This window comes from Rhagoletis zephyria, unplaced genomic scaffold, assembly GCF_001687245.7.
Source record: "Rhagoletis zephyria isolate East Lansing unplaced genomic scaffold, Rhagoletis_zephyria_1.1 Rzeph_scaffold_00838, whole genome shotgun sequence".
NCBI lineage: Eukaryota > Metazoa > Arthropoda > Insecta > Diptera > Tephritidae > Rhagoletis > Rhagoletis zephyria.
Window position 1 is genome coordinate 35,437 of NW_016157922.1, and position 20,041 is coordinate 55,477.

The following is a 20,041-nucleotide window of genomic DNA, read 5'->3' on the forward strand; positions in this document are numbered from 1 at the left end:
AAAATTGATGCTTGCAACAATTCTTTACCAGGAAATACGCTTATCATAACATTTTGGAAAATGGGCGTGGCACCGCCCACTTATGATCACATATATGTATCTCGGTAACCGTTCCACCAATTTGTACCAAACTCGGTATGGTTATTGTGCTTGCCACATAAAAGCAAAACATTCAAAATTATTGAAATCGGACTAAAATTACGGCTTTTCATATAACGGTAAATTTTAAAAATGCTTGAAACGTCAATATTTCGAAATTTAAGGACGCTAATTTATTCAAAATTGATACACCCCGGCTTACCATGTAGCGGTAGCTTTCGGAAAGGTGAAAAGCCATATATGTAATACTTGCGCCGGGTATTTAATGTTCGGCCCCGCCCGAACTTAGACTTTCTTACTTGTTTATATATAAGATGGGAAGTGCCACGCCCTCTTTTCCAATACCGCCCTTTTTTCTCCATGAGTATGGAATTATTTGATATACCTCTATACCAACTTCCAGTACTCTACCACAAATATTTCAAGAGATATACAACATACAAATTTTAGTTAGTATGGGAGGTGCCACACCCCCTTTTACGAATTCGGGCAAACTTCACATAAACCATCTGCATGATAGCCTGAATATGCCACAGAAATTTGGTTGAATTCGGTGAAGCCGTTCTCAAGTTATGAGGTCACACCAAAAACGTGCACTTATTTTTATATACATATAAGATATATATCATACACATATATTAAAACACAGGTTTACAAAAAAAAACAGTATATGCATATTAAGCCAAACCTATATATACCTATGTTATTCCACATTCTGAATGCGAATCCGAGGTCCGTTAGCCTCCATCACATCAGGATCGTGGTCATTTGAAGGTCAAGTACGGAAAAAATCATTGAATAAACCTAAAAATTTAATAAAATTCTTCTGAATTTGATCTTGGGGTAATCTTTGCATGACCTCAAGATGACCTTGAGGAATTAAGGGACCCCCATATTCGGTTTCAGCGACAACAAAAAAATATGTTTTATTTTTATTTTTATTGAATAAATTTTTTGTCCTATTTGACCCTCAAATGACCTCGAAGCCGACATTATGTAGGTTAACGGACCTCGGATTCGGGTTCAGCGATTCAAAAAATCCAATATATATGAATTTTCAGGTTTACAATCAGCGTGTCGAATAACATAGGGATAAATAGGTTTGGTTTAATATGCATAATTTTTTTTCGTAAAGCTGTGTATTTGTTAATCCATTGAATTTCACTTTTCGGTAGTCGGTTGGGGAATCGATGTAGTTTTTCTGAAAGTGTGCATTGTATACTGACTTGTCAGTTTTCCTATGTTGGCTATTTTTAGCGCGTTTTTTCAGTTTAAAGTTGGTAGTCGCAGAGCAAGATTTAAAATAATTAAAAGTGATTAAAATGCAAATATTTTTACCATCAAAATACCTTTATGAGGTTATTCGGGCACGGGGAGTCTGAATCTACAGTTTATTTTTACCAAAAAACGTTTATTTTTACCAAAAAGGTCGCGGCTGCTGTGTGCACTTTGGTGCAAATAAATATGAAATGGTCCGGGATTTGCAATTGGAATTGTATTTGCAAAGTTTATGCTTGCTGCCATGGCAACCGTGTGCATTTTATTGTTGTGAATTTACAAATGCAACGAATATGCAAACGCAAGAGTATATGCACAAATCCTGAACAGCGCAATTGTTTAAAAACATTGTTAGCATTTTTCCCTCATGTTCCTTCCATGGTTTTTACATTAAAGCGCACCATAACGGCGGTTTTTCTAAAAATAAATTGCAAACTCAGATTCTTCGGACCCCAAGTCTGCAAAAAGGCCTTTTGCATGTATAAATATTTACATTTTAATCACTTTTAATGGTTTTAAATACTGCACTGCGACCACCAATTTCGAATTAAAAAGGACTTAAAATCGGCAACCTGGGAAAACTGTGAAATTACTTTTCTGTATACACTGAAGGAAATAATGCATAGTAAAAATGAATACTTTATATTTGATTACCGTTTGAAAATTTCGTTTTTAAAAATAATATTTTCATACAAAAATTTACTACGCACGTGTTTGATTGTTCCCATCTGAGTAGTGCATGTGTAAATACGCATCCCAAGCATGCAGAGCGGTCACAACCAGGGATGCCGTTTGGGTCTAAACAGATCCAATTGGATACATTTTTATACGAATTTTTGCGAGATACTTATTTCTTCCGATCAGTATAAATGTGGATACTTTTTAAATTGACCAACATTTTATATGTATTGGTAGAAAGCATTACGTTTTCTAAATGTATTAAAAATCGCTACTCATGTGTGAAATTAAAGCATTTTACTTTTTGTGAACGAGGCAATGAACATATGAAGAGATCTCACCAAAACAGGTATAAGCGCAATTGTTTTAATTAGCTAAAAAGGATGCTTTAATCAAAACCTTAATATATATATAAAGTAAATATATACTCTTTCTGTAGTAATCTCTTTCATATCACATATTTTCATTTATTAATTTAAAAAGAAAGAAGATCTCAATGTAGTTAAAAATACACTTAAAAAAAATAAACTTGATTTATTTAAGGAAATTTGTATGAATTTTACTGAAAAGACTTTAAATACACTCTAAAAAAAATTTGTTTATATGCGCATATTAAGAGAGGTAATCAGTTTTTTCTTTTAATGTGTGCAATTTTGAACAGCGTGTAATAAACTTAAACATTGCCTGTTTACTTTTACATACCACATTTGTCGCGAAGAGCAAAATTACACTTTAAAAGTTTAAAATATAATAAATGTGAGCCCCTAATGTTTATTATTAGTAGGAAATGTATTTTTAGTTTGAAAATTTTTGCAATTTTAAACATTTTATGTGTGTATTTATGGGTATATTTTAAAGATCTTAAGTTCAAAATCAAGTCCTGAATATCTTTATTTATTATACTTACTTTTCAAAATACTTATGGACAAAAAATTTAATATATAAATTGAAATTGCAAATGTTTGATTTTATGAAAAATAAAAATATATATACTGTAAAACCCGCTGAAGTACCTCACGAAAAATTTCTGCTTTTTGAGGTACTTAGGCGGGTTGGGTACTTAAAAGAACCCGCTTAAGTACCTCAATGCGGGTACTTAAGCGAACATACTGATTTAGTTACATACATCTTCTTGTTAACTTACATAAATAAATCCTTGAATAAAAAATTAACATTTAATGAAGTAAACGTAGTTTGAAACGAAGATCGTAGCATTATTTAAACAAATAAATAATTTTTGATTAAAAAAATAGATGAAGCAATGTTATGTAATTTTTTTAATAATTCAATTCTTTAAAAAGTCATTGATTATACATATTATTACATACATAACTGTTGAACATATCATTTTGGACCAAATTCAAAATGATATTGTTTTGCGCTTATGTTTATTTATTAATTTTTAAGATTAAATTAATTTTTAAGATCAATTAAAATACAGTTCATTCCCTAACAAATACTATTTCAACCTAAGCTTAAAATTTTGTAAAACACTTAAAATTCATCAAGTTTTCATCAAAATTTCAAACTTTTTTCAGAAGTGTTTATACCCCATTCAAGTATCAAGTGCTTAAAAATGACCGTTAATGTTTTAGACTTTTTCCCCCCGAAGGTGTTGCGGTTTTCTCCATGTAAAAATAAATTGTGTTTAGTCGTTATATGGAAGCAATGGGACAAAAGAAATTCTAAAAAAGCAACGGTAATTTTTAGCCACTTGAAACTTCCATGTTTTTACACTGACGGTGGCAATTGATATCGATTGTGTAGCGCTGCCACTGAATTTCAAAATATGTAAATATTTAAAGAAATTTTTAAAGAGCACTTAAAAGGGGAAAATTATAAGTAAAATGATAAATGGGGTACGAAAAGCTTAGGTACTTAGGCGGGTTGGGTAAGTAAGCGGGGATGTACTTAAGAGAGGGATTTTCTTGAGATTGCATTGAAAAATTCACGGTGCCCAAAAATGTTGGTTACTTAAGCGGGTTAGGTACTTAAGTGGGTTTCTCTGTACGTGTATTCCAAGTCCTTAGGATGTGTTAAATTATGCCTTTTTCTTTAACATTTTTGGTTTTCTTTCAAACTATGAGATGTATACGTAAAAAAGAACTTACATTTGGATACATTTTTTGCTTGGTCAGTGATACATTTTCTTGAGACGGCGCGGCAACACTGGTCACAACACACACATATGTACATACATAGTGCACGCGTATACGTATCCCCAGCATGTAGAGCGGTGAAAACGCACACATGCATACATACTACATGTTTATCCGTACAAATCGCGGGTTGTGGTTTTGATGGAAATTCAACATTTGAAACCACTTTTATATGTCTGGCTGTAGCTGAGTGCGCAAAGATGCTTGCCACAATTTGTTGATATCCAGAGATGGTCAGGGTTCGAATTCCATTGCAGGCAGCACGCAAATTGAACATTTTTTTTAGTTTTTGTCTTGATTATTCACTTCACGGATGCTTTTTCAGAACGAACGCGGTCATTTTAATATGCGCATAATTGAATTGAATATTTACCAATATACAGTACTTTCGTTGACGTTTATGGTAAGATCAATTACGTTTCTATCTGATTTGAATATATTTTTCCGTCAGTGTACAATTAGACTTTCAGAAAAACTTGATTTTATCAGTTCACCAGAAAAAAATAACACAATGGGCCGTATGCATAAAACCTAAGCAAATTCTTTTTCTTAACGAAATAATGGAACGGGCATATATTTCTGTTGAAAACAAGGGTGCCTTGTAATCTTCAAAAACAAACTTTAGCAAACCATAGTAGAATGCGTAGCAAATTTCTTAAGAACGTCGTACTGCTTAAGAAAATTGGCTCAATAAATGTTTCTTGACCATTTCTTGGACTAAAGAAATGTTAACAAATAATAACATAAAAAAAAATTGGTTTTCATTAACACGTAATTTCAATTGCATTTCTGCTTGGATATAAAAATTTAAAATCAATAGGGGTATTCACGATCCGGTGCATACTCCATAGATAGTATAAATAGCATGATTGGCTGATTTTGTTGTTGTTTGAACACATGAAACAACAACAATCATGCTATTTATGCTGTCTATGCACTAAGCTTAATGTGATCAACCGTACTTCTTTCGGAAANTGAACACATGAAACAACAACAATCATGCTATTTATGCTGTCTATGCACTATGCTTAATGTGATCAACCGTACTTCTTTCGGAAGTACAGTACTTCTTTTTTCGTTCTTGTACTTCGTACTTCGAAGTACAGTCAAATGCACTTCTTTGTGATATTTTGTACTAAAGGTCCTGTATTTCTCCGATCTTCTGGACGATCGTCACATGGCCTGGGCGATAAATTCGTTTAAACCATTAAAGTCGCCGGAGACCGATGGCATCATATCGGCGCAGCTGCAAAGGTCTCTGAAAGTGTCGTGTAATTGGTTGGATCCCATTTATACGAACTTTTATAATAAACTTGAAAATAAGAAAGTGGAGTGCAAAGAATGTAAAAAAACTTTTGCTAATTTTGGAAATACAACAAATTTGTGGAAGCATTTTAGAAAAGTGCATTCTCTAATATATTTAACATATTTAGAAAAAACGCGTAAAAAGGATCAAACCCAAGACAATAATTCGGATTTAGAGTCGGTTACATCTAGCAGTCAATCACTAGAAGCAAGGATGGATAATGAAAATGGGGACCGAGATCAAGGTGAAGGTGCTCAAAGTCGTAGAAGACCGTTACAGATGACATTTTTATCAAAAAAGGTTGTACAGGTGAATTCAAGGAATGCGAACAGAGAACTAGTTAATATGATCTGTGTAGATTTGCAACCATTGTCTATAGTTGAAGATGAAAGTTTCCGAAACTGTACTTACCAGCTAAACACCAACTATAACACAGGCCGAAATTTTTCAAAGGTTTTTGATGCGCTGAATCTGAATCCAGAATCAGTTTTGCCCGATTGGCTCAGGTTTTCGAGATATTTGAGCCTAAACATGCGAAAACCCCGACTTTTTGCTATATTCGTCATGTATTTTCATCAAGAATATATCGTTTTTTTAGAAAATTTAATAAACACAACATGAAAAGAAACAGATTTGTGGTATACGTTTAGGCGTATGTATGAATGTATGTGTATAAGTGCGCGGGCACAGAGAAAACTTATTTCGTTTAAGAATTTAACGAAGAAATGAATGCATGAGAAATTCTCTCGGAATTTTAAATGATATTATATATATAATATACATGATATATATATGATATACATGATATATAATATATGTACATTAGGGCGGGTTAATTTTTTTTTCGACATCGTTCCTATCAGATTCGGATTCTACATGAAATTCAAAGAAAAAAAGCCCTTTAGACCATAGCTCTAAAATCAATTTCGAGCCTGCGCAATTTTAAAACAAAATATCTTTAATTAATACTAAGTCCATAATCAGATTAATATTTAATAAAGTGTTAGGAATGTTTTGATTTTGTAATAAAGAGTTGTGCTCCGGAGTTTTGTGATATGAAAAACTCATTTCTGATATCTATTTTTTATTTAAAGAACCGCAAGATGGCGCTTCAATGCAAATCTACTATATATTTGTGGAAGTATGTATGTATGTATGTGCCAGGTTGCAGCCTAAACGGATGGAAAGAATCGAATAAAATTTTGCCAAATATTTCCATGTCTCCTGAATAGGGTAAAAAAATTGGAACTCGCCAAGGAGAGGCGGGAAGGGGATGGGGGATACCTCCCATAGCGAAAATTTTTAGTCAGCTCTAACTTCGGAATTATAGTCACATGAACTCGAAATTTTAAATGCACAGTTACCTATGGTAGGTGCTTATGGAAAGATATATGCATATAAATGAGTTTGTAAAAAGGGGCGTGGCACATCTCATAGGTGTGGAATCTTTTATCAGCTATAACAGCAGGCAGTATTAGTGATCTCATTGTATTACATTTTGAAGATTTGTTATAATTGATCAAGGTGAAATTCAAATAAATTATAGATGATATGAAGTTCACCGGGTCATCTTCTATTCTTTAATATATACTACTTAAGTTAATATACGGATTAATATTTACTAAAGTGTTACGGACGTTATTTTTTCAATACAATAAGAAAAGAGTAACTATAATTTAAAGGAGAGGCACACAATGGCTAGAGTCGTCGCATGTGTGTATTCTTTCATATACATATATACCGAAAATTTTAAATACGACTTTAACAAGTTTTAACCGCTGATACAGTACAGGTAGCAGTTTAAAATGGGTAACTGGGTAAACTTAATAAACAAAATATTTTCTCTGGTTAAATTAATAAGCCTGCTCGGATAACACAAAATCCTAAGCTTATAAACATTTAGTGTTATAAAAGTTTTATAAAGCTCTACTTGTAATTAGGAAAAATGCCGAAAAAAAAACTATAAAATTGATTGATTGATTGATAAAAATAGAGAGGGAGTTATGGCTATGAGAATAGAAAGTAGAAAAAGGATACCTCGAGTTGAAAGCAAAAAGGTTCTAAAACCAAAAAAATATATAAATACATACATACATAAAAAAATGTATGATTCGAAAAATAATTTTGATATATTGTAAAATTTAATTATTTTTTTTTGGTTTTTTAAAGTTAAAGTTTTATTTACTTACAGTAACGGCGAAAAGTATTGGCACAGTGTGCAGTATGCAGTTTAATAATCCCTTCATTTTAGTTTATCAAAGTGCAAGTTTGAAGTTGCTTGAAAATCTGAATATAAAATTGCAAATTTGTATGCAGATTTATTGAATTTTCCTGAGTTTTGCACAAAGTTTACACATTTGATTTTTGTGTGTTTTGGTGTAGTATGAACTATGTTTTTATAAAAAATTATCGGAAATAAATTAAAAGCTTTGCATATATGTAATGCGGAAATTCGCTGTGCCAAAACTTTTGTTCGACACTGTACATATAAAAAATACATACAGTAACTTCTCCCGTTACAACAGTAAAAATATGTAATATGCTTTGTAGTACAATCTTGCGGTTCTTTAAATAGATATCAGAAATTTTTCGTATCAATAAACTCCCAAGCACAGGTTTGTATTAAAAAAAATATATCCTAACACTTTATTAAATATTAATCTGGATATTTTATTAATTCGTCGGAATACTTTTTTATGCAAGTTACCGCATAACTTTGGACTACGTTATCCGTTTTCTATAATTCTTTTTTAAAGGAAAGGTGGTTCCTCAGAGGTAGTCTCCTACTAATTGAGTGTAGATCCGATAATTGGGCCACGAAGAAAATAACGGTACTCTTAAACGTATATGAGAATTGAAGTCGGTTTTGTTTTTTGTTTAAAATTTACTCCAGTGTAAACAGCTTCTATAAAAGAGTCATAGGCCATATTTTTTTGTTAGTTCAATTGTGGGACATTTGTATGAACTGCTTCGGCTAATACTTCGGCTTTTGTTCTCTTTTTATTAAGAGGCTAAGTGCATTGTTCTACGGAGTGATATCATTGCCAAACAGGATAGTACTTTGTTTGCCATCAATAAACACTAACTTAATGGAGTTACAGTATTCCACATTGATGCGAGCCTCAAAAGCTTTGAATAATATTTGCGAGTATGGCTTTTAGTTTTTACCGCTCAGGTAGGTGGCAGGCCTATAGAAAATATTTCTTAATCAATAATTTTTCAAATACTTTTCGTTTGACACCTATACATACATACTTCATCTTATTGACTTAATTGAATTAAATTTTCGAAATTGGTGGCAACTCGACTCAAAAATATTTTCAGTAGTAAGCCTTCTTAAACCTTTTTAATTTGATACCCTTATTGCAATATTTATCTTACCAACTTAATTTAATTAAATTTTGAAACAGGTGGCAGCCCCCCTCAAAAATATTTTCGCTTGTAAGCCGTAATTACCTCTTTCTTTTTACACCCATATTGCAATATCTAATTTATGTCATTAATTTACTTATACTGAAATTTTTAAACAGGTGGCAGCTCTCTACTTTTTTCTGGTTTTAACCATCCGGATATTATAAAAAACAAACCAAAAAAATAAAAATATTCAAATCGGTCAAACCGTTTTCGAGTCTTAGCGAGGCTAACGGACAGCAATTCATTTTTATATATAAGATATCTTCTTTTAAAAATGCGCAGGCTCGTAATTGACTTTAGGACTATGGTCTGGAGGAATTTTTTTCTTAGAATTTTATGAAGAATCCGAATATGGAACAATGACGAAAAAAATCGATCCATACAAATTGACCCGCCCTAATGTACATGATAATATACACATGCATTCATTATGTAAATAAAGACGCCTAAACGTATACCACACATCTGTTTCTTTTCGTGTTGTATCTTTCAAGCATTTGTGCAAAGAAGTAATGTCGCAAACCTCATAAACTTCAATGGACAATATCTCAGGTTTAAAACAAGATATCTCGTTGAGTTAAATAGCATTATCAAGAGGGAAATATTTTACCTTCAAATGGTTTATTAAATTTTCTAAAAAAGAGAGCTATTCTTGAATTCTTGAAAAGTATAAGCTAGTCCCAGGGTCTGAACTTTTTTTAAATTTTGTAGGCCTGTGTTATCATTGTTTTTCCACCATAGTTTTCATGAAAATAAAATTGTGGAATATAATTGTTATAAGGCCATAAATAACAAAAAAATAAATTGAGAAAAATCCTGAAACTAAAGCCGACATTTTACTATATATAACCCATAGTTTCGTGAGTATATTGATTGCTTCGTTTGTTTTGAAATATTTTTATTTCAACCTGTTTCACGCCTTTTACTCAGATTTTTTAGAAAAACTTTAGGTACACATTTTATAGCACACTAAATTACGGGAGGATAAAGTGGTGGTTTCAAGTGGGTAAAAACGCTCTTGAATTTTTCTAACATTTTTGCGGGGGGTGTCACGCATTTCCTTCCATAAAAGTATGTTCGAAAATTCTTTTATGTGGAAGAAAATGCCCAGCATCGTAAAAAAAATCCAAAAAATCAACGGTACTTTGTAGCTTCTTGAAACGTGCACCTTATCCTGTTATAATTTAATAGGCTATAAAGCTGCATACCTTAAATTTTTCTAAAAACTCTGAATAAATATTTTGAAATTTTGGTAAATATTTTTTGAATTTTTATAATTTTTGAGCAAATTTTGATTCTATGTAAAATAAGGTAGACTTTTATAAAAAAATTGTAAATATTAAATAAAAAAAGTAATATAAACAAAACTGTTTGAAATAAGGCGTTTTTTTTCTGCCACTAGTATTATGAGCTTATTTCAACCACAAATACATTTGTTGACTTGAGTTTTTTTGCATCGAGCTTTATTCGACATATCTTCAGTTACTTTATCAGATACGTACAAGTTTAAGTATTATTAAATGCGTATAAATTTATTCACTGTATTTTGTTTTGTTAGTAATGAGAAATTTTCACTTTAAATAAGAAAGTAGGTTTCAAACCCATTTTTTTATTATAGCGCAGAAAATCTTCTCAAACAATATTGATGCAATTTTGTTGTGTTAAGTTTTTGAAAAATTATGAATATCTAAATCCCGCGACTAATCCCTGGATTGTATAAACGAGATCCCGAACATCCCGGCATCGAAAAAATCTAAAAAAACTAACATGCCTAATACATATACAATTGTAGCTATAAGCGGTATCATACGAACTAAAATTGTAAGAAAAACTTCATCACTCATAGCAACGAAGTCATTTTTTTTAAGTCCTAACATCAGTTTGTATTTTTACTTTCAGCAAATATCTAGTTTAACTGGAGACGACAAAACTTTGAGCGAACACTTAAAATTGCCAATTCAACGAATAAATGATTACCAGTTTTTATTAAAGGTAACGTTTTAAATGTGATATGAATGTTATTTTAATCATGCATTATCTAGAAATGTACATTAGAGTGTCCCATTAGAAGATAGGCTATTTGTAAAATTCGATAAATATGCCGTTATATATATATATATTTCTTTTAGCATAAATAACGTATGCACGTATGTGAATATATTGCATATAAAGTTTAATTGTTGTATTCTGACGATAACCCGCGCTGACTTGTATTTGAAGTTTAAGTGAAGACCTTGTACTAACAGCCTCATTTCCACACAAATGACAAAACTCATCGCATGACTATTGGAGTTGTCAGAATAAGTACATCTCCGTCCGTTCTGTGAATGGGTCCAACTGATAAAACACGCATAACGTCGAGCGATGTCACAATGATACCGTTGATGAAAACAACACCGCTCATTTTAATTGGCTGCAGACCAGGTGGTTATTGTTACTAATTGCATTGTGCTTGTGGTTTTCTCAAATTGAAAATTGGGAACTCGGTTTTTTCAAAGCCGGTTTTGCAAACATTTAATACCAGAGTTTCTGGCCGAAGCCCATTAATTAATAAGACCAAAATGATTCCTGTGATACATATGATTTTTTAACATCACTAGAAAAACAAAATTAATTTTTATTTATTGGCTAGAAGAAAACAAAATAATAAAAATCAAATAATTGTCTTAATGAATAAAAGCAAATGATGCTACATATATAAAAAGGGCAGAATTTGGGGGGTCCTTAAATTTTTCCTTAACTCTTTAACTAATTAATACAATTAAAATTAATAGTTAACGTATCATTCGAAATAATTTAATGAGCTTTCTGGGTTCGGATGTTAGAATTTCACAATATAATCGAGAAAAAAGATAAAGAATAGCGGTAGCTATTGCATACAGTTTGAGTATATAAAACCCGTATTTATTTATTGTGCAATTTTGCTGTTTTCGAAAATCAAGCAATTTCAAAGCTCGGCTAGTTTAACTTTATTTAACTTTCCGTATGAAATTTGTCCGTGATAACTCATCACCTCATCTTGAGCAAAGTGCGGAAAATACTTTTAGCTGTTTGACAGTTCGACGCCTATATTGCCACAAAAAAATCATACGTAAAAAAGTTTGCATACATTTATTTTTAGGGCCTACCAACACAGATCCTCACCGCTATCAATGTGTGTAAGGTCGTAACTTAGAAATATCTACATGTTCTTAAGTTTCTTACAATGAGTTTACTTTTGACTAACCGCCAGTTGGCCAAAATATTAAGTCTACACTAACTGAGCTTTTAGCAACAAGGTAATTACAAAATGGTACCGCTAGTTTGATGTTGCTATTTTTTGACAATTCTCAATTCCATGTTTACAACAGAAATATGTGCCCGTTCCATTAGTGATGGAAAATTGATTCCGATTCCATTCCGGAATCGAAGATCTTCTCGAAATAATCGATTTGAGAGAGTCGATTCAAAATTTTCGGGATCGATCGAGAATACATCATACATCTTTAAATGCACGTCAGTTGTTAGAATTGTGATATTTCTGGCATGATTAAGATAAATATTAAGTATGACTAGTTGGCGCATATTCATAGAGATGCTAGAAATAAATTTATGAAAAGGAAAATAGTATCGTGAATATGTTTCAATCACACATTTTATAGCAAACTATCTGTACCTTGCCACGCTTTGCTGTGGCATATTCCTGTTACATGAATGACAAATGATTAACGAAACAAAGCATACGTTTCATATAAGTTTGATTTTGCATTAACTACTTGCATATGGGCCATTCCATTGTGACCAGTGGGACATTTTACTCCAGAATGTACTCCATTCTGAATTTTAGCTACATATGTCGTCGGAACTTATACCACAGCGAAAGTTATTTTTTAGCATAGAACGATAACTAATGTATAAAATTGCTTTATCAAAAATATCAAACGATTTCTTAGTTTTATGTAACTATTATTTGAATGAATGTGACTAGTAGTACATTGAACAGAACTCTATTTTACCCTTGTGCACTCAAAGATGAATTTTAGTCAAAACACTTACTCCCTTATTCATAAAAAATTAAGTAGCTTTAAAAAAGGTTTACAAATTGGAAAATGTATGAAAGCGTCACTTTATAAAGCTCTTTAAACCTACTTTATTTTGTATGAATAAGGTCATTAATTTTTACGAACCATGTATTTGTGTTGTAAAATATGAATTATCCGTTTTCGTTTTCAATAAAAATGAAATTTACATAATCTTCATAGAAATATTAAAAAAGTTGTGGCTGGTGGAACATCTCCTTGTGATTGCTGTAAAGTAATTATGAATGAAATAAAAGTTTCCATACACAAAAATTACAACTTCTTTAGATTTGTTTTTTAATATTTTCCCACAGGTTAATGAAATTTAGTCATTTAAAAAGAGGTTACTACAGAACTAGAAATAATTAGGGCATATTTAAATTTACGTCGTTTTGCTCTTTTCGATGGAATGACCCAAATACACAATATTTTTCGTTTTTCCATTCTCTGCGTAGATATCAAGGCCATCTGGTTTGCCGACACCGGAGCACGCAACATACAGTTGTCCATGTGAGAAGCAATCCCCTTATAAATCTAAACCACATTTTCTAAAGATTGACTTTGAGTTTTATTGACTGTGATTGCGAACGCCAATTGAATTGGGAATTGCAATATTTTAAACTGAAATGGTGTATCGGTAGGAATCATGGGCATTCGAGGGATGCGGATGAAAGACCACGTTAAAATCTTTTCTTCCACTTTGTTCTTCATCAATCTCTTAACTGCAAGTCGCGTTCCGTTGCAGAGTTTTGGTTGATTAATATTCCGCACCATGATAATTGGCACTCCTATTTTCAATTTCCGCTGTGGTGTAGTTGTAAGCCGTGCGCGCTTCCACTCCGCAGCGTTTGGGTTCAAGCCCAAATAACACAAACGGCGATGAGGCAAATTAGTGTTATTTCCCAGNGCGCTTCCACTCCGCAGCGTTTGGGTTCAAGCCCAAATAACACAAACGGCAATGAGGAAAATTAGTGTTATTTCCCAGTTGAATGTGAAATAACACAAATTTGCTATATTACATTTCTCGTTGAGCAATAAGAGCAACTTTTAAAATTAAGAATTGAGTGAACAAGTTAAATGGACGGATTTGTAAGAATTAGTCCAATTTGCCGATCAGTTATTAAAGACGACGCTTTCCCTATATTTTGTTAGACTGTTTTTGTTATAAATAGTATTAATAAACAATGGGAAATAAGGCAAAATTTGTCAGATTTTGGTATTATTTCCCATTTAAAAGTGAAATAAAGCAAATTTTGCGTTATTGTCGTTTGTGTCATTTCCTACAGTCATCGTTCTTAAATTTCCTTAATTTGATACCCAAATTTTAATATTTCATTTAAGTTATCAATATAATTAAGTTTAAATTTTTTTTGTGATATAAATTTTCCTGGTATTATACTGAACAATACAAAAACAAATTATCGGTTCAGTCGTTCTCGAGTTTTGATGACTGTTACAAACGAACATAACATTTATATATATAGACATAGATGGTAAGTGCCACGGTCCCTTTTCCAAAACCGCCAATTTTGCTCTATGAGTATGATAGAGGTTCCACGCCCTTCTTTTCGAATTCGGGAAAAATCCACATAAACCATCGGCATGATAGCCCAAATATGCCGTATAAATTTGGTTGAATTCGGTGATGCCGTTTTAAAGTTATAAGCTAACACCAAAAATGTGTACTTATTTTTATATATCAGATATAGGTGCCACACCCCGTTTTCCAAATTTGGGCAAACCTCACACAAACAATCTGCATGATGGCTCGAATGTGCTGTATACATTTGGTTAAATTCGTTGAAGCCGTTCTCAAGTTATAAGCTAACACACTTATTTTTATATATAAGATTAGAGGTGCCACGTCCCCTTTTCCGAATTTGAGAAAACTTCACATAAACCATCTGCATCTGTAGCCCGAATACATTTTGTTGAATTCGGTGAAGCCGTTTAGCCGTCAAGTTAAGGTAACTCCAAAAACGTGCACTTATGTTTATATATAAAAAGATGAAGCAATTTTTCCACAAACTTATTGTTAAAACTCTTGTTACAATAATTTTAATTGATCCATCATAATAGCATTATTATCTATGATTAATGTCTGTATAATTGGTCCTTCTTATCGATTTTTCAAGTGAAAGAATGATTGAAATAAAGAATCGATTAGAATCGAAGAATTCGAATCTCGCCGTCGATTATACGATTCTAAGAATCGTAAGGATTAAATAAGATTTGAGAATCGATTATTTTTCAAAACTTTCCATCCCTACGTTTCATTATTTCGTGAAGAAAGGGTGAGACAGCAGGCTGTGAAATATCAGATGTCAAAATTCCTTGGACTCATAAACGAAATAACGGCATTTTTTTACCGATTTCTTAAGAGCTAGAAACTAATTGTGTGAATCCAAGGAATTTGGACATCTGATATTTCACAGTCTGCTGTCTCACTCTTCCTCACGAAATAATGGAACGGACATAAAAAAAAATAAAAACTTATATTGAAAATAAAAACATGGATTGCCTTGAGCTCATTTTTACAAAAAGCTGTAGAAACCCATAGTAGAAAGCGTAGGAAATTTCTTAAGAACTGCGTACCGCCCTAGGGAAATTTGACTCAAGAAAACTTCTTCGGTAATTCTTGAGCGTTTTTTATGGAGTTTTTCTTTTTTTGAGAGCTGGATATTAAGCCTAATAGTAAACAACGCCCAAGAAACTTTAAATTCACTAATACTTTCACAAAAATTACCGTTTTTATCATTTTCTGTTTTTAATTCTTTTTATAAATCATATATTTTTACCATTTAACACAATTAAACCACGTTTCCTATCAAAAAAATTAACTTTAAGAAAATTGATTGCTTAGACAGTTTCTCTAATCCTCCTATTCGGCTTTGTTTACTTTTACTTAAGAAATGACATCGCCGCCAGGACAGAGCAATCTTGTATTCAATCATCCTCGAGTACAGTTGAAAAATTAAATCAGGTCCCGAATGTTCGGCTTGAAACGAAGTGTGTGTAGCAAATTTGCGTCTTAAATAGTTTTTCGAGAGAATTTAAGAATCATCGTTTCTGAAGACTACAAAAAATATGTGTACACACACACTTTAACCGAAACCATTTGTACATACATGTGGGTTTCGTCAGATATTCCAATTGTCAAATGAAATAGTACAACGCAGTTTAAATCAGTTCACATTTATTTGCACATCAAAGTTTATACATTTGCCACTTAAATTAGACTTAAGTATACTTTTGAAGTTAGATCATTTTAATTAAGTACGAATCGTAGCGTTTTTCATCTTGCCTCTTTTACCTTCCGGCTTCGTTCTTCCTATCCTCCATTTAGTGTTATCGAGTTGGCATGCAGAGTTGCATTTAAGCAAGATACTACATACATACATCGTTTTTGTTTGTGGAAACAAAAAAAGATAATGTGTTATAAAGTAGTAAATTTTATTTTCTGGGACACTTTAATGTACTTATGTATGTAACCACACTACATGCTAATATTTTTAAATTTATCTGTGCCTATGTATGTACATACTTTCTTTCAACGCATTTTAACACAAATTGTAACACAACATTTTTACGAATTGCTGAAGTTATGCTTTAGATTTGATTTGGCTTTGATTCGCACAAAAAGTTACTAACATAAACCTAAATACGAAAGCACAGTAGCAGTTTTTAAAATCAGTTTTTGCTAGGGTTGCCAGATTTTTTTGGCGCAAAATCAGTACCTTAGACTTTTTCATGCTATGAAAATAAGTACTTTTCAGTACACTTTTTTTTAAAAGCAAAATTATGAATGTGTGTAAAAAAAAACACTTTTTATTATTAGAAAGTAATTTTTAAAAGACGACTTAATTGTACCTGAAGCTAAAAATAAATTTTAAGTTGGTAATTAGCCAAAAAAGTCGAAATAAAGCCGGCTATAAATAACTTAATGAATACACGCCTATACACTTTTTGCAAAATGTTTGGCCGAGCTCCTCCTCTAATTTGTGGTGTGCATGTTAATGTTATAACACAAATGAAAGGACCTATAATCGTACGCCGCCTCAGAAGTTTTTTTTGCGGAAATTTGGGCAGGGGCTGCAGAGGTGGCTCCGCTGTTCGAAAAAACTATTTATAATTTAGATGTTGCTTGGACCAGGGATCAAATCCAGATCCTACGGAGTCACAGTGGCCAGTTATTCGAACATGAATATGCTTCATTAATTTTGTAATGTGAATTCAGCATTCAATACGATACCGGGGTCTTGGTACATGATTCCAAAAAATATCGTTTTAAAACTATAGATTGAAAAATATCGGTGGCGAATGAGAAACATATCGATATGGATTCGCATCATGTATCAAAGTATCGATACAGGGAACATATCGGACCTAAAGTATCGATGCCTACTCGTACTTTTGGCTATGAACGTATTCCGTATGAGCTAAGTTATATTTTTTTTTTAATCATGCNGAAAAATATCGGTGGCGAATGAGAAACATATCGATATGGATTCGCATCATGTATCAAAGTATCGATACAGGGAACATATCGGACCTAAAGTATCGATGCCTACTCGTACTTTTGGCTATGAACGTATTCCGTATGAGCTAAGTTATATTTTTTTTTTAATCATGCTCTTCTTCTTCTTCTTATTTGGCGCTGTAATCGCCTAAGCGATTTTGGCCGAGTTCAATTCAATTCAAAAAAAGTCCTACTTTTTGATTTAAGGAATTTCCGTTGGGATTCTCAATATAACCTTTCCTCTTTTACGAGCCGATTAAAACTTATTAATCTTCCTACACTTGTCAGTCACAGTGGACTGCTCTGTACAATTTTTATGGTTAAATTACTGACAGGCTCAATTTCAAGTCCGTTTCTTCTGGGTGAAGTTAGCCTTAATGTTCCGTCTCGTGTATCAAGACTTTATTGTCCCCTATTTTTGAAAATTTGTAAAAGTAATTCCGAATTACACGAGCCACTCCATTGCTTATGCCAGAATATTAACTCTCATTCCAGCACGTCTGATCTACCAGAACCGCTTTTTAGCAATAAGAAAGCGATACTGTCCTCACTCAATAAAGGAATTACTAACATAGACATAAAATCAGCTGATGAATTTAGTTCTGTAGCTTAACAGTTTTAGATCTCGACGCTTAACAAACTAGAGCTGGAAAACAAGCGATGGCACTATCGATAGTATTGATGGCTTTTGACTATCGAAAACATCGATGGTTTTGTAAGCACTACTGATAGCTTTCACCCATACATACGTTATTCAGGAACAAAAATCGTTGACAAACTTTTGTTCCTTAACAAAAATTTCGACAAATTTTAGAAATTCTGATCTCATATTCAATAAAAGTTGTTATGTTTAATTTTTGGACTTTTTTAATCAAAACTTTCGATAGTACTATCGATAGTGTTGACATTTTCGATAGTATCGATACTAATAGTTGTGATCATCGACTATCGAAACTATCGTTGGTCGTGGCTATTCCAGCTCATAACAAACTCCTGCCTTTCGTGACTCGGCGCAAAAATTGAAAATAATGGTTCCGTACGTCATTCGAACTGCGCCCCTCGTGCGGACGGCGGGAAAGAAGGGTAAAACGTTGAGATTATTATTAGTATTATAAAAGCCCTTCACGATTGGAGGTTTTACAGGTGTTAAATATCCAAAATAAGCATTTGAATTAAGTGTGTTTTGAAGCCACACAATCCGGCATCACCAGCATCAGGTGACCTGCTGCACATATCATACATAAGTACATATGTCACGCCACGCAACCATTACTTCGATCATTCCATTGCATAGTATACAAGAACTACTACCTACCTTGTTGTTATTTGCTTACACACTATTTTTCTACTTAAGCTCAATTTTGATATGAGCATTGGTCATTATTGTAAATCTTTTGACGTGATTGGTACGTTCACCTTGCAAGTACCCAAATAAACCACATACATAACTATACTTCGAATTCGTGTTTCTTTTGAGTGTTTAGTGCAAACCTAAACATCTTTGACACATACTGTGTCGAAAGTGAGCAGTTTTTATCCAGCGCGCAACAGCACTTCGCGCGTTTTATGGACAATCATCTGGCCCTAGTTTCGGTCGCACAAGAAGGTGAAATGACTGACCATGACTATTTACTCGCTTCCACGGAGAGGACGTTCAAGAACATTTGCATAAGGTTGAAGCGAAAGATGTCACCACCTACCAGGAGCCCCAACCAAGTATACAGCCTTGCACCGGACATGCGATTGGATCCAGTTTCAATCCCAGCTTTGACAGACAGCCGACGAATTGGTTGGCGTTTAAGGACATGTTCGAGACGCTCGTTCATAGCAGACGCGAATTAGAGCCTACCTACAAACTGGGAAAATTGCGCCAATATGTGAAGGCAGAAAACGTCCCTCTAATAGGCGGCTTGTACACCGGTGGTTATGGGGAGGTCTGGGCCATGTTAAAGCGTCGTTATGATAATCCGTGCATCCTTTCTGGTGCATCTTCCGTGCATCTTTTCGCTGGAGGTGATGGATGTGCCTCTAAAGCAATGGGATGCCATAGCTGTATTGCCTAAGCTGCCGGTTTTAACTCGAACTGAGTGGGACATGAGCTTAAAGTCCAACGAAATACCTAAAATGGAAGAATTGGTGAGTTTTGTAGAGCGGCGAATAGCTAACTTGCCGGTATCCCCGCCTGTAGCTCAGAGTTCTTCATCGAGAGCGTCAACGCGTGCGGTGAAGGCCTATCTATCTACGATTACAGCCAGCAGCAGCACAGGGCCGAGTAATAACCTGCCCGTCTTGCAATGATCCCCATCGCATTACGAAGTGACAAAAATTTCAAAATCTCCAAGCTGGCAAACGATGGGAGCTAGTGAAGCAAGCATCTTTGTATTTTAATTGCCTCAGGTCGGCCATTTGATCCGGGACTATCCATCCGGGGCGTGCACCAACTGTCAGCAGAGGCACAACACCCTTCTATGTAGAAAGTCGCAGAAGAAGGTCGCGTCTACTTCAACACCTCTAGGTACGGCCACTGCGA

General features: G+C 33.4%; 1 protein-coding gene across 1 annotated transcript in view; it reads left to right on the forward strand.

Annotated features, from left to right (window-relative positions):
* The window catches only part of LOC108361757 (uncharacterized), a gene marked incomplete at both ends in the record, with an annotated part of 179,513 nt that overhangs the window by 31,910 nt on the left and 127,562 nt on the right, over positions 1 to 20,041 (forward strand). The window contains one exon of the mRNA XM_017614494.1: positions 10,834 to 10,926. Coding sequence (XP_017469983.1) covers positions 10,834 to 10,926 — 93 coding nt within the window. The remainder of the gene's footprint in view (positions 1 to 10,833; positions 10,927 to 20,041) is intronic.